Source organism: Hylobates moloch, unplaced genomic scaffold (assembly GCF_009828535.3).
Source record: "Hylobates moloch isolate HMO894 unplaced genomic scaffold, HMol_V3 SCAFFOLD_22, whole genome shotgun sequence".
In the NCBI taxonomy this organism is placed as follows: Eukaryota; Metazoa; Chordata; class Mammalia; order Primates; family Hylobatidae; genus Hylobates; species Hylobates moloch.
The window spans coordinates 46,906,710-46,922,573 of record NW_026652297.1 but is presented as its reverse complement, the minus strand read 5'-3'; the positions used below and the strand labels follow the sequence as shown (position 1 = coordinate 46,922,573).

At 44.7% G+C, this 15,864-nt stretch overlaps 1 protein-coding gene across 4 annotated transcripts in view; it reads right to left on the bottom strand.

Annotated features, from left to right (window-relative positions):
- The window catches only part of IKBKB (inhibitor of nuclear factor kappa B kinase subunit beta), a 61,112-nt gene that overhangs the window by 16,023 nt on the left and 29,225 nt on the right, over nucleotides 1-15,864 (bottom strand). For all 4 annotated transcript variants that reach the window (XR_004246151.2, XM_032143393.2, XM_032143394.2 and 1 more), the window contains 5 exons: nucleotides 11,509-11,597; nucleotides 10,333-10,422; nucleotides 7,556-7,680; nucleotides 2,056-2,163; nucleotides 147-276 (listed from right to left, as the gene is read on the bottom strand). Coding sequence is in view for 3 of the 4 variants with exons in the window: in XM_032143393.2 (XP_031999284.1) it covers nucleotides 147-276; nucleotides 2,056-2,163; nucleotides 7,556-7,680; nucleotides 10,333-10,422; nucleotides 11,509-11,597 (542 nt within the window). In the remaining variant the exon portion in view is untranslated. The remainder of the gene's footprint in view (nucleotides 1-146; nucleotides 277-2,055; nucleotides 2,164-7,555; nucleotides 7,681-10,332; nucleotides 10,423-11,508; nucleotides 11,598-15,864) is intronic.

Sequence of the window (15,864 nt, the reverse complement as noted above, 5' to 3'; positions counted from 1 at the left end):
TTCTTTACTTATGCAGAAAGACTGATGCAGGAGCCTAAATTTCCTCACTAGGTCAGCTGGCCCCATACCCTGCTCTGTCCTAAGAACTGCATGTTCCACTGGGGACCCCAGCTTTTGCCTCAGGGCTAACTTGGCTCCACACTCACCTTTAAGTTTAAGATGTCATCCAGGGCCTTGAAGCAGCCGTTGGGCCCATACGTGGGATCCGTGCCCCTCTGTCGGGGGTGCCACATCAACATCAGTTGCAGCCACTTCTCCAGTCGCTCAGCCAGGACGCTGTGGAGAGGAGCAGAGTGTGTGAGGAGACACTTCCAGCCAATGTTGGGCTACAGTGTGCGTCTCCCAGTATACACACAGATGGCAGCCAACAGACAGTGATTGAAAATGAAAATGGGTTTATCAGTAACGGTATAAACATTTCCAATCAATTATTCAGGTGTTCACACCTCTCTGCTGAATTCTAAAATGCCCCCAAATCAGAGATTCCTGACCTCCAAATGGCTGCATAAGAATGACCCATGAGAGCCGGGCACAGTGGCTCATGCCTGTAATCCCAGCACTTTGGGAGGCCAAAGCGGGTGGATCACTTGAGGTCAGGAGTTTGAGACCAGCCTGGCCAACATGGTGAAACCCCGTCTCTACTAAAAATACAAAAATTAGCCAAGCGTGGTGGTGCACACCTGTAATCCCAGCTACTCGGGAGGCTGAGGCAGGAGAATCCCTTGAACCTGGGAGGCAGAGATTGCAGTGAGCCAAGACTGTGCCACACTGCACCCTAGCCTGGGTGACAGAGGGAGACTCTGTCTTAAAAAAAAAAAAAAAGAAAGAAAGAAAGAAAGGGTAACCCATGAGGTTTATAAAATACATTCTATAGGCACATCCTAGCTCCGGTGACCCCTACAGAATCTAGATCCCATGCTGCCAGATATAGTAGTTCACATGACAAACTCCAAACTCCTTCCCCTGGCCCTGCAAAGCCTGCCTCCTGTGAGCACTCAAACCCTTCCCTGAGGCCAACACAGCTACTCACCACCTCCCAAACGTGCCTTGCTCACCTCAATCTTTCCCCTTAGAATTTCCTTCCCCCTCTCTTCATCTGTCCATGTCCTGCACATCTGTCTAGACCCGTCCAAAAAGTTCTAGCTTATCCCATGTCATTCCATATAGCACTAGTCCATCCAATCATCTCTTCCACCCTCTAAATATGGTAATCATTATCCACGTCACTCAATTATGTGTGACTGCCTCGTAGCTTTCTTTCGCACCATTACCCAATTCTGTACAATTACACAATATTATTAATTGCTTAGATTCTGGCTCTGAGACTGAACTGGTATGCCATTCAAATGACAAAGATTTATTTGTTGACTATGACACAGAATTGGGCCACACGAGGGGTGGAAAGAGAAATAAGGTATAATTCCCTACCCTTAAAAGGACTTGCTGTTGAATCAGAGATAAACCCTATGCAAAATCGAATGTGATACAAGGTAGAGGTTATTAAGGGTAATAAGAGGTACAGATAAATTGTTATGTGAACTTAGAAAAGAGATGATTTCTAGGGAGATAAGGGAGGGGAACCCATTCCAGATTTAAGATTAAGAAGGACTATGTCAATTTCTTAGTCACAGGACGATATCCTGATAGCCTGTTTAAAAGTTATCAGATGTGACTTCAGACTTGAATTTCTTTCTTTTTTTTTTTTTTTTGAGATGGAGTCTCACTCTGCTGCCCAGGCTGGAGTGCAGTGGTGCAATCTCAGCTCACTGCAACCTTTGCCTCCCGGGTTCAAGCGATTCTCCTGCCTCAGCCTCCTGAGTAGCTGGGATTATAGGCGCGTGCCACCACTCCTGGCTAATTTTTGCATTTTCAGTAGAGACGGGGTTTCACCATGTTGGCCAGGCTGGTCTTGAACTCCTGACCTCAGGTGATCCACCCGCCTCGGCCTCCCCAAAGCGTTAGGATTACAGGTGTGAGCCACCACGCCCAGCCAAGACTTGTATTTCTAAAAAAAGGAAGAAAAATATGTATTTGTGTAATGCCGCTGTGCCTTACCTGTTAAGATTATTGGGGTAGGGTAAAGAGCTTGAAAACTTCACTGTTCCATTCAAGTCTTCGCTAACAACAATGTCCACCTCACTCTTCTGCCGCACTTTCGAATGCCTGCAAATATGAATCTTGTTAGGTGCAGTCACACGTTGCTACGACAGGGACACGTTCTAAGAAACTCGTCATTAGGTGATTTTAGTCCTTGTGTGAATGTAACACAAACCTAGATGGTTTAGCCTACTACAGACCTAGGCTGTATAGTACACCCTATTGCTTCTAGGCTACAAACCTGTACAGCATGCTCCGGTACTGAATACTGTAGGCCAGGGTAACACAATGGTAAGTATTGGTGTATCTAAACATATCTAAACCCAGAAAAGGTACAGTAAAAATACAGTATTATAATCTCATGAGACCACTGTCATCTAGGCAGTCAACTGTTGACTGGGATGTCAATGAAATATACAGTCATACATATCCCTACGACACTTAGCACTCAAGAGCCATTTTACATTTGTAATATAAATTTACAGCTATATAGGAGCTGTATACAGCTATATACAGCTATATAGTAGCTATATAGATTGCTTTTGGAATAGCAGTCAGTTCGTTCACATCAAGTCAGGGGGATTCTTTGAGAGTTTAAGACTGGTCAGGACTGCCTGAATGAGTTTTTGAAGAGCACCCTTTAGCAGAGTCACTGACCATCTTATGCCCAGAGTTCTGTAGACAGTACCACTGCCTCCTTATCTCATCCTTGGCTTTTCCTTCTCACTTGCTCTACCTTCTATTTCATCTATTACACACTCTTGTGTTTTGACAGAGGTTAAAACTAGGACTTCCAAACCTAGATTACAGCATGTATAAGACATTTACATAAAATATGCAAAACCTACGCACACACATAGATACTTCCCTCTAAATGCACACAGCTAAATACTGTTTCTAAGGATAAATGAACTTACACATTTCCCAACTTAGGGAACTACTTGGGGTATCGAAGTAGTATCTGAAGGTAAAAATAATTTTTTTTTTTTCTGTCACCCAGGCTGGAATGCAGTGGCACAATCACAGCTTACTGCAGCCTCGACCTTGTAGGCTCAAGCAATCCTCCCTCCTCAGCCTCCTGAGTAGCTGGGACTACTGGTGTGCGCCACCACACCCAGCAAATTTTTGTATTTTTTGTAGAGACAGGGTTTCACCATGTTGCCTAGGCTAGTCTGAAACTCCTGGACTCAAGTAATCCACCCACTTTGGCCTCCCAGAGTGCTAGGATTATAGGGGTAAGCCACAGTGCCCGGCCAGTAAAAATAATCTACATGCAACTGGCTTCAAATCTTGGTAATAAGAAGAGTAAATCTGAATAATACTTCATAGATAACCAAGTACTCTGACACAGATCATTTATTCACTTATTGCCATGACAGGCCCATGTGGCAGACATTATTTTTAGTCCCCCAATTTCGACTAAAGGAAATGATGATCAAATGATTTGTCCAAGGTCACACAACAGAGTAGCAGAATCAGGGGCTCAAACCCAATGTCTGGTGTTCTTTCTATTCTGTCTGAATGTCCAACTGCAGCTTTTCCTCAAAACATCTGGGAAATTCAAATAAAAAATGCTTTGCTCCAAACAATTCTCATTGGCAAGTGGTGAACCGGCCTATCGGGAGCACACTGGAAAGCTAGAAGAGCCGGTGCATGGCAGAGGCTGGTGCTTTATAGCTTGGGCTGAAACTCTGACAGCTGTAAGTCAGGGGCTCCAAGACTTTCTAATTATGTAAGTGTGGAATAAGCCTCTGCTAGAAAACTTAGGCTGTTGATGGCAAATTAGAAAAGGACCCAAAATAAGATGCTTATTGCGTGGGCTTGTCCTAAAATATATTTCAAAGTGGTTTATAATAGAATTGTAAAGCCCAAATTGCATTTGTCTGGAAATTACTATTTACCTGCCATCTGAGATAAGATAGTGAAATTTTTTAAAAGTTGCCCAAAGCATTAAAAACTAGATTAGTCCACAAAACAGCTCCTTATTGGGTTTCAGAGAAATCTACTTGAAACTGGCCACCTGGCCCTCCAGCACTGATGAGGGAAGCTCTAGGAAGATGGCTCTGCAGACAACAGATTTCCTACAAGGACACCGGGCCATTAGGAATGTATTTTCAAAAAGCACCTGTTCTTCTAGTTCTAATGGATTTTAACTCGTCTTGTCATAAATAAGAGAAATGCTCAACAAGTGACCTGAAGAAATGCAATAATTCCTTTAGTTAAGACCAACTATACCTAGGCATGGTGGCTCATGCCTATAATCCCAGCACTTTGGGAGGCCGAGGCGGGCGGTTCACGAGGTCAGGAGATCGAGACCATCCTGGCTAACACGGTGAAACCCCATCTCTATTAAAAATACAAAAAATTAGCCGGGCATGGTGGCAGGCGCCTGTAGTCCCAGCTACTCGGGAGGCTGAGGCAGGAGAATGGCGTGAACCCGGGAGGCGGAGCTTGCAGTGAGCCGCGATCGCGCCACTGGACTCCAGCCTGGGTAACAGGGCAAAACTCCGTCTCAAAACAAAACAAAACAAAAAACCACTATAGATGTGCGGTGAGCTGAGACTGCGCCACTACACTCCAGCCTGGGCAAAAGAGCGAGACTCTGTCTCAAAAAACAAAAACAAAAACAAAACACTATAGATGTACATGCAATTTAAAGCTATTTTTATAATGCATACACTATAAAGTGTGACTATAAATTAATGAACAAATGCCTCAATATTCCAGAATCTATGTAGCTAAAGGAGCAATGCCTGTTTTAAAATAAGTCACCATAGTGGGGCATACTTTGCCATTTCTCCAAACTCAGGGCAGAGACCTCCCTTGCTGGGAGGTAAACGTGGAATTGAACAGACTGCCATCACCTAAGACCACTTTTCTGGAATTGATTTCAAAGGATACACTTTATTCTTTTTTTCTTTTCTTTTTTTTGGTAAGATGGAGTCTTGCTCTGTTGCCCAGACTGAAGTGCAGCAGCGCATTCTTGGCTCACCACAACCTCTGCCTCCCGGGTTCCAGCGATTCTCCTGTTTCAGCCTCCCAAGTAGCTGGGATAACAGGCATGTGCCACCACGCCCAGCTAATTTTTGTATTTTTAGTAGAGATGGGGTTTCATGATGTTGGCCAGGCTGGTCTCAAACTTGACCTCAAGTGATCCTCCTGCCTTGGCCTCCCAAACTGCTGGGATTACAGGCGTGAGCCACCATGCCTGGCCCACTTTATTCTTATAAATAAATATTCTCATGATGTAGACACTTGTCCTCTGAAAACATTCATGTTTTGTTTTCATTACTTTCCAGAAGGTGACAATAGCCAGTGTTGGCAAGGATGTGGTGAAAGGGGCAGTGTCCACACTCCAGGTGGAGACGTGTATTTATATGACCTTCCTGGTGAGCAGTTTGCTAACTAACATGCATCAAAAACCTTTACAACGTGCAAACTCTTTAATCTGTTATTTCCCTTTCTAGGTATTATCCTAGGGAAACAACTGTGTGCAAGAATTTCCCTACAAGGATGTTATTCTTGGTGTTATTTTAAGAAGTAAAAATTATCAACGTGCTTCCAACCACGGGGGATAAGTTAAATGAACCACAGCATAGCCATTCAATGAAATAACAGACATTTCAAATAATAAGGAAAAACATAAAGCATTTTCGATATCTACTTTGAAAGGCACGTTGTATGAGGATTACAGTAACCTATTTTTGTTTAAAAAGTACAAAAATATAACACTGAAGAGCCTGGAGACACAGAACTGTTCATAGTGATTGTTTTCCAATTATGGGATGACAGTTGATTCCTGCTTTTTTACTGTTTCCATATTTTCCAAAACACAAAAATGAAACAAAGTTAATCTGGCAAAAATGAGGGGGTAATTAAACTATGCAATACTATTTAAGTTCAAAAGAATAATTTTTGGGGTTGCAGATAAATTGGCTCAAAAAGAAATTATCATGGTGTGAAAAGCTTGAAAGCATGTGCAGGACCGTGTTCAGATAATGCTACCATGTTCAGAGGGGAAACATCAATGTACAAATAAACAAATATATGCCAATTTACTGGAACATGTAGCAAACACCCCTGGAAGATATGAACACCTCAGAAGATATGAAAACGGTCTTGGAAGACAGCAGGTGCCTGTGGGGAGGGAAATGAGGGCCTGGGAGGCTGGTATGACTTCACTGCATACTCCCTTATTCTTCTGGAAATTTGAGCCACGTGAACTTATTATGGTTCCAAAAAAATTAAAACTTGAAATAAGTAAATTTTGAGCAGAGTAACATCATTTAAACTAGTGTGTGGCCTCTCAAGGAACAATTCTAAATGAAATCTAACTGATTTGGGGGAATATTTATTTTTAAATTATGCCTTTCAGTAATAATTAACTTGTTTTTCTTTTCTGCCCACAGTTCTTTATTTAAACTGACAAATAAAAATGGTCTATATTTATCCTGTACAACATGATGTACACATTGTGGAATGGCTACATCGAGCTAATTACCATATGCATTACCTCACATACTATTTTTGGTGGTGATAATTAACTTTTATATAAACATATCCTGAACAATGCATTATTTCTTTAATCAGTAAAACAAAAGCTAAAGAATACAGAGTAATTCCACAAATCTGCATCGTATCCTTTAATTTTTTACTGGAAAAATTTTTGTGTAATTTATTAGATTCACAATTTCAGCTACATTCTTATGCTTTATGTTCAGTTGTTTTTTTTAAATCTTTTTTTGTTTTGAGACAGAGTCTCACTCTGTCGCCCAGGCTGGATTGCAGTGGTGCGATCTCTGCCTCCTGGGTTTAAGCAATTCTCCCACCTCAGCCTTCCGAGTAGCTGGGATTACAGGCGCCTGCCACCACACCCAGCTAGGGTTTTTAGTAGAGACGGGGTTTTGCCATGTTGGCCAGGCTGGTCTGGAACTCCTGGCCTCAAGTGATCCACCTGCCTCTGCCTCCCAAAGTGCTGGGATTAGAGGCGTGAGCCACTGTACCCGGCCACATTCTTATGCTTTAAAAACAAAAATTTATATTCAGGTTGTAGTAACATTTGTCAACAACAAATTTTCACATATTTCCTCCTGACTTGTCATGTGTACACGTGTTTTATTTGTTTACTAACACACAGCATTCTCAGTGTAAGTGCATATATTCACACAATAGTCTTACTTCTGAACACAGAGCAGATGACATTGACACAGCACTGTATTTAAAGATGTGAAGGCTAAGAATCCACATGAAGACTTAACAGCTACTCTCTATCTATTAACAGGTCCTTGGAGCACAGACCACTCCCCTACTCGTGCTAGGTCCTGACAGGCCTTCCTCTCAGAAGAGACACAACACAGATCTCCCAGGCCCGGTGATGGGGCGCCAGGGAAACAGGGTACGCGAAGAGAAAGGAACAGACGGGCTCCCTCTTCCATCCAGGTGCCCCGGGCACACTCACCACTGCACGGGCTGCCAGTTGGGGAGGAAGGGCCGGAAGCCCGTGATGCACTCAAAGGCCAGGGTTCCAAAGCTCCAGTAGTCGACGGTCACTGTGTACTTCTGCTGCTCCAGTAGCTCTGGGGCCTGCAGCAACAGGAGGGGGCACACCTGAGCTGCTCCTCTCTGGGGGCACCACGGCAGGAGGGGGTGACCAGCCCAACTGCTTTCATCTCAGGCTTTCCTGGATCCATCCCAGAGGGCACTGGCACATGCATGCAGGGCGAGGAGGGCACCCCAGGCATGTTTAGCAGGTATATCATGCTACCATTTCTAAGACCTTTCTATGCCCCACTCACTCCAGTAAGTACTGATGGAGGGGCTAAAGATTCAGGGCCAGAGTACATCACACACCCATTGCTAGGCTTTAACTTCTCTCCTTTAAAAATGAGGGTTGCAGGCTGGGCACAGTGGCTCACACCTGTAAATCCCAGCACTTTGGGAGGTCGAGGCAGGCGGATTACTTGAGGTCAGGAGTTTGAGACCAGCCTGGCCAACATGGTGAAACCCCGTCTGGGCCGGGCGCGGTGGCTCACGCTTGTAATCCCAGCACTTTGGGAGGCCGAGGTGGGCGGATCACGAGGTCAGGAGATCGAGACCACGGTGAAACCCCGTCTCTACTAAAAAATACAAAAAATTAGCCGGGCGTGGTGGCGGGCGCCTGTAGTCCCAGCTACTTGGAGAGGCTGAGGCAGGAGAATGGCGTGAACCCGGGAGGCGAAGCTTGCAGTGAGCCGAGATTGTGCCACTGCACTCCAGCCTGGGCAACAGAGCGAGACTCCGTCTCAAAAAAAAAAAAAGAAAAAAAAAAAGAAACCCCGTCCGTACTAAAAATACAAAAATTAGCTGGGCATGGTGGTGTGCACCTTTAGTCCCAGCTACTCAGGAGGCTGAGGCACAAGAATCCCTTGAACCTGGGAAGTGGAGGTTGCAGTGAGCCGAGATCGTGCCACTGCACTCCAGCCTGGGCAACAGAGTGAGACTCTGTCTAAAATAAAAAAAAGAAAGAAAGAAAAAAGGAAAAAAAAAAAGAGGGTTGCAGCATTTCAGGCGCTTATTGAAAACTAGCTTAAGGCAGGATGCAGTCGTGGGCGCTGTGTAGAAATGGGAAGAGAAACAGGCAGGGAAAGTGTGACGCATGGCTGCTGCTGAGGCAGAGAGAGCTGGGGTGACCGAGGAAGGGGATGCAGCACAGGGTGCTGGGGGTGCAGACTGGGCTCAGCAGGTGGGCGGAGACAGAAAGGACTGGGGCAAGCAAAAGCAGAGACAGGGTGGTACGTGGTCTGGTTGGAAATGTGCTTAAGGAAGGGCCCGGGAGACCAAACCAAGAGAAGACATTCCGGGATGGGTAGGTCAACCTCTACGTCTGGTTATGGACAGACATTTTAGCTCACGCAAGTATATGACTTGACTCAGCTCCTGGTTAGAGCATGGGGTCCCCCTTGCTCGACTGCCGCTGAGCTGAGGAGGACTCCAGAAGGACCTACCAAATCACACACCATATGGACACAGGCGCCTGAATCACAGCCCTCTGCGAGACCCACTCTGAAAGCCGCAGACTCCTTGAGTCAATCCCAATTGTGGTGGCTACTGCCATCATCAAGCAACCTATGACAAGTCTTGCTGGGCATCTGTGCTAAGCCCTCCTGGAATCTAATTGCCCTCTGCATCTTCACTGCCCCTACCTCGCACACTATTCACCCGTTCAGTGTGATTCCTTCTCTACACAGTATCAGGAGTGGGCTTTCCAAAGAGTTGCACCTTCTCCCACTTAAAACCCATCAATCTCTGCAGAGGTTTTAAGATAAAGTCTAGAACTTTAGCCCAGCACTGAAGGCCCTTCATAATCTGTGCCCTACCTCGTTCTCAGCTTCAATTCAAGACTCTTTTCCTTTTGTGCTCGGTTCCAGCCACACCTGCAGGTCTTCCTGTGTGTGATCCCTTTGCACGGAATTCCCCCTGCTGTCCCCCACCTCCAGCCCTTTTCACCTCCTTACCCTTCAAGTCCCAGACCAGGCTGAGGCCACCCAATATATATTCTCGCAACACCCTGCACTCTTGCTTTGTAACACTCACAACTGTAATTTCTTAGTTATCTGTGTAAGCATCACAGTAATGTTTGCTTTCCTGCTAAACTCTTAAGCTCTGAAGGCAGAAAAGGGCTTGTCTTTTTTCCCCACTGCATCATCAGCCCTGAGCACAGTGCCTGACAGGGACTACACTCCATCAATATTCTTGAATGAATGAGTGACTCAAACAGAAACCTAATATTCAGACCAAATAGCTTAAACAAAGAGTGGGAAGCTCAGAGCTCTGACCCCTCCTCAGTGGCCCCTGAGATATCTCATGGAAAGTGTGGCCTCAGCCAGGCTCAGTGGCTCCTGCCTGTAGTCCTAGCTGCTCAGGAGGCTGAGGTGGGAGGACCGCTACAGACCAGCATGGATCTGTTTAAAACCCTTTCCTTTCAGAGAAGACACTGAAGCACAGAGAGGCTAGGGGATGGTGGAAGGCGCATGAGCAGAGCCCTCCAGACATCAGAGAAGACGACCACATCCCTCCACAGGGCATCTCGTGGCAAAAAATGCTGACTCAACCAGGTTATGGGTGTGACTTCATGCATCTCCAAAACATTCACAGAGCAGGTGGGACTCAGGTGCTGGGAGCAAGGCAGGACAGGAGCCCCACAAATGCAGCAGCAGGGAGGAGCTGACAGGCAAATAGGCAAGGCCCGCTTCTTACCAGGTACTGCAGGGTCCCCACGAATGAAGTGCAAAGACTGCCCTGATCCAGCTCCTTGGCATATCCTAGGTCAATAATTTTGTGTATTAACTAAAACAAAAGGAAGGAGAAATCTGAGGGTTACAAGAACACAATATCCTTCTATAAGGATTCTGACTGCCTGGTGTTAGAGCAGAGGTATTTCTGAATTCCAGAGCAGAGGTATTTCTGAATTCCCAGGTACTATTAGATCCCAAACTCCTAAGAGCCACCAGATGCACAAAAGAACGCCCTCGACACAGTAGATTCAAGGCAAAAGAAAAGGCATATTGTAAAAATGCTAGGCACGTGTCCTCCCACACCCTGCCACGCATCATCAGAGGGAAGCTGAATGAACAGAACAGGCACCAGCCCTCAAGACGGCTAAACCCAGACTTGAAACAGGAAGGACTGTGCTAGCCTCTTCTCAGTAAATACCCTCAGTTCTCAAATCTGAGCACCACTGACAGGAGTGAGGGTGAACTGGAACAAGGGCGAGCCCTGTGGTAGTCACAGGCCAGGCCCAGGTGCTAAGGGCAGCTGTATGGGAAGGGATTAGGTGATCTAAGAACTCAGTCACCGTATTCCACTCAGCTGAGCCTGTGCTCACCACCCCAGCCGAACACATAGAGTGGGTAAAGACCACAATGTCAAGCTCGTGGGGCAGTCAACACCACGTCTGAGCCTGGTGGCCACTGAGGAGGCCACAAAGAGCTCTGGGGAAACTATAGGCTGGACCAGGCTCGGCAGCAGAGGCCAGCTCCCAGTGCCTCTTCCCAGCCACATCCACAACCAACTGACCACTGGTTTCCATTTAGCATCAAGAGGCGAGGCTCTTAAAGCAAATGGAAAACAAAAAGTCGATTTCCAAGAAGCGCTAGTCCCAGAGGCTAGGGGTGGAGGTAGGAAGGCAAACATTATTTTCCTTATCAGATTCCTGCAACTTGAGCAACTAACAATGTAATCCATTTAAACTTGCCTCAATCTGCAACAACTTTTTTGCTCAATTTTGTTTCAAATCAAACAGCATTCCCAGAGAATCAAAGCACAGGCAAGGAAATGCAAATACACACAAATATGCAGAGTGTGCTCCTTTCCTCCCAGGCCACTTCCCGGCGCACCCACCTGAGGCTTTCCAAGTCCCAGGAGGTCACTTACCCTCTGTTCTCCTTGCTGCAGGACGATGTTTTCTGGCTTTAGATCCCGATGGATGATTCTGTTTTCATGAAGGTATCTAAGCGCAGAGGCTGAGGAAGTGGGGGTGAGTTTTTCTTAAGCCTAAAAAATGCTTTTCGTGACAGAATCTCCTATCCTGCAAAAGATAAATGCTGCGTGCCCCTGAAACATACTCTGACTCGTAGTGCAACACCTCAGGGTGGAGGGCAGGGGCCCTGTTACGTGAGGCTTAAACTTCCATAGGAATCTGGCTTACTTGTGCAAAGCACTCTTTGCCTTGCATCCATGAGGTCACCTACTGCAGCCTAGAGCAGTGCTTCTCAAACTATACTACCCGGACCAGCAGCAAACAAGCTTGTTCAGAATGTGAAATTCTCGGGCCCCACCTGAGACCTCTGGATTCAAGTCTCTGGGGATGACCCCACGATCTGTGTTAACAAACTCTCCAGGTGATGCTGATGCCAATAAAGTTTTGAGAAGGGAAGCTTCTTTGGTCTAGAGGCTCACAAAATCTAAATTCTATAGGGTGGGCAAGGAAGAAGGGCCCTTGGGGACAGAGTCCTATGGTCATATGATCGACAGTCCCAAGAGGTCAGAACTGGCTTCCAGGAAGCAGAGGGGAGGCAGAAGAGCAGAACAGGGACACCTCCCACAAATACAGACAGCCCAACACAGACTTACTACGTGCCCAGTTCTCTGGGAGGTTCTGTGAGGGACATAAAATAAGGGGCGTGATTCCCAACTTTAAAGAGCTCAGAATCTAGTTGGAAGAAAGCAGACTGCACAGCACTGGCTATGGAGGCATTTGATACCAAGAGCTTCTGCTGTGAGGAGGCAACGTGATGATGTCACATGAGGAGGGACCCGCCTGCAGCTCAGATGGCAAGAAGGACATGATTTTACCCTCAAGAGAGGATGAATAACTTTGACAGACATCCTAGCTCACTGCACTATAAAAGAAGGAAATGAAATAAGTAGTACTGAAATGAGATAAAATTATCTTTATTTGGAGATGCTATGACTGTAGCCTAGAGAACTCAACAGACTAAACACCGGATAAAATTTGGCCAGTTGTCTGGAAACGAACAAGAATATACAAGTCAATAGCTTTTCTCTATGTTAGCTATATCCAGTCGCAGTGGAAAGGAAAAAAATCCCATTCACATTAGCAACAAAAACTCTAAAACACCATGGGATACATGTGGCAAAAAGAGCAGTGTATGCAGGAAAGCCATATGGTATAAACAGAACAGTGCAAATAACATTAAAAGGTTTTCAAAGTTTATGGCAAAAGATACTATAAACAAAGCCAAAAGACAAGAGAGGTGGGGAAACAATATCTACAACACATACGCTGAAGAGTAAAGATACCTAATAGATAAAAAGCTCTTACAAATCAATAAGAAAGCAACTCAGAAGAAAAATGGGGCTGGGGGCGGTGGCTCACACCTGTAATCCCAACACTTTGGGAGGTGAAGGCGGGCAAATCACCTGAGGTCAGGAATTCAAGACCAGCTTGGCCAACATGGTGAGACCCTGTATCTACTAAAAATACAAAAAAATTAGCTGAGTATGGTGGCGTGCCCCTGTAATCCCAGCTACTCAGAAGGCTGAGGCAGGAGAATTGCTTGAACCCAGGAGGCAGAGGTTGCAGTGAGCAGAAATCACGGCCACTGCACTCCAACCTGGGTGACAGAGTGAGACTCTATCTAAAAAAAAAAGAAAAATGGGCAAAGAACGTCAAGTGGTGAGAACGCACAGAAGAACAGATACAAATGGTGACAATTACATGAAAAGTTGCTTCACTTCACTGGTAGCCCAAGGATACTTACTGCATATCTTGAATGAAATAATTAGAAACAAACAGACAGTCATTAGGAAATGTTAGAACAAATTATGGTAGTGCCACATTAGAACAGGCAACTCTTGGGTCTATTTTTTCCGACTCAGAGGGATAGTTAATGATATGACCTGTTTCTTGTTTAAAACTTAAAAAGTTAAAAGCAGTAACACTGAGAGGTTTAACGATGAGCCCTCTCTATGCCTTCACCGCCACCACCATTCTCATTCTCTCTATCTCTGTCTCTCTCTCATTCTCTCTTTCTCTCTCTCAGCAAACCGGAGAGGGGAAGACCCAGGCAGCTGTCTGCTGTCATGGGGACGGGCCTCTGTGCAGGGCAGCAGAAAAGCCTTCCACAGAAACTGAGTGAGCAAACACGCTCTGCAAAGACTCTAAGCTCAACATTTGCTGAAAACATATTTAAGAGTCAAACTGAGAGCTGAACAACTGACTTCCACCTTATTAAAGGAGTTCCAGCTCAGAACATTAAGCTATACATGGTGAGTATCTCTTATCCAAAATGCTTGGGATCAGAAGTTTTTTTGGTTTTTTTTTTTTTTTTTTTTGGATTTTGGAATACTGGCATATTCCTAATGAACCCAAGCTTAAACACAAAATTCATGTTTCATATATATCTTATATGAAACAACTGAATTTTTATAAATGATTTTATAGTCTGATGGTAATTTTATACGATAGTTTTAATAATTTTGTGCATGGAACAAAGTTTGTGTTAAGTACTTACGTGTGGAATTTTCCACTTTTGGCATCATGTCAGTGTTCAAAAACCTTCAGATTTTACAGCCCTTTAGATTTTGGACTTTGGGATTAGGGATGCTTTATCTGTGGTGCCAGATCTCTCCTTACATCTGCTCTTTTAAGTCCAGCCTTCGACCATGTGGTTCCAACATATCACACTGTTCCTTACTTTTTATTTCCTTCCTAAGTGACAGAGTAGATTAGCTTAGGTCCAATTAATGTCCAGATGAGGTGAAAGACCCGCTGCTTTCCACGTGCCTAAAAAATTCTATTTCATCTTGTTCTCAATTGTGTTAATGTTTCAAGACCAATGCTTCTCATCAGCACTTTTATTTTTGTTTTATTTTTATTAAAAATCAAAGCAAATAAAAAAGCATAATAAAGTAAATGAAGTATAAAAAATAGCTGCACTAACACAGCCTTGCAGATGGGGATGGCACTGCTGTTGAATATGAACTACTGGCTGGCAGAGAACAAGGCCATGCAGTAACTCAAAGTGTCTGTTAACTGATAGGTTCACAAAAGACCTGTGTTGGTATATGACAGGCTGCTGGAGAGTATCAGGATGTAATACACAAAAGTGTAGGTTAGTTTTTTCCAAAGCAGAATGTATGGAAGTTAAGATACTGTAATTTGCGCAAGTACACATGCCCAGACTAAGACAAGGCCCCCGGAGCTGGAGGCATAACATCTCAGGGCAAAACCCAGGGCACAAGCAGGTGAGATGTCCCCAGAACCCCCCAGTGAAGAGGAGGAGCATTCGGATCAGACCAAAGGCACCACTCTCTACGCCACATGGATTAGAGTTGTCACCAGATCTTCAGTGAGGAGGGACAGGAGGTTGGTAACTGAATACTCTGACTACTATTAATATCTGTCTATTTTTATGCTTAAACAACTGTACAAAACAAACTTTATTCCTCATTTCGGGGTGGTCATCTATTCTCCAATACCTCTGTCAACTTAATAAAGTCCAGATTTAAAGAATCCAACAGGTATTGTTACACATAGTTTCTGGGACTGAAATGTAAAAATTCTGATAGGCAAGTCCTCTTAAATGTTCCCCGCAGAGAATAAGCTTTCAAAAAGCTTGGTTCAGTATCACTGTGCTACATTTTACAAAACAGTACTTCAGAGCCAAAGTGAAATGAATCAAAATTGTCTCAAGCCCAGAGAATCTAACTTTGTTTAAATTTGATGAAAAATGAGACACTGAGACGAAGAAAAATACTGTTGTATCTGGAAGTTTATTAAAAATCTAAATCCCTGGCAATAGCAGTAAGACATGTTTATAAAAATTGAAAGCCACACCACAAAGCATAAAACTGTACCAAGTAATTTCTCATGTTCCCATTACAGAGAAGAGCGGTAGAAGCACCACACTGCAAACTATTAAGTTATTCACAACTATACAGTGAGGCCAGGCATGGTGGCTCACGCCTGTAATCCCAGCACTTTCGGAGGCCGAGGTAGGAGGATCCCTTGAGGCCAAGAGTTTGAGACCAGCCTGGACAATATAGCAAGACCCTGTCTCTAAAAAAAAAAAGTTTAAATTAGCCAGACATGGTGGTGCACGCCTTCATCCCAGCTACATGGGAGACTGAGGTGAGAGGATGGCTTGACCCCAGGAGTTCAAGGCTGCAGTGAAACATGATCATGCCACTGCACTCTAGCCTGGACAACAGAGCAAGACCCTGCTTCTAGAAAAATGCAAAAACTAAAATAAATGACACAGTGCA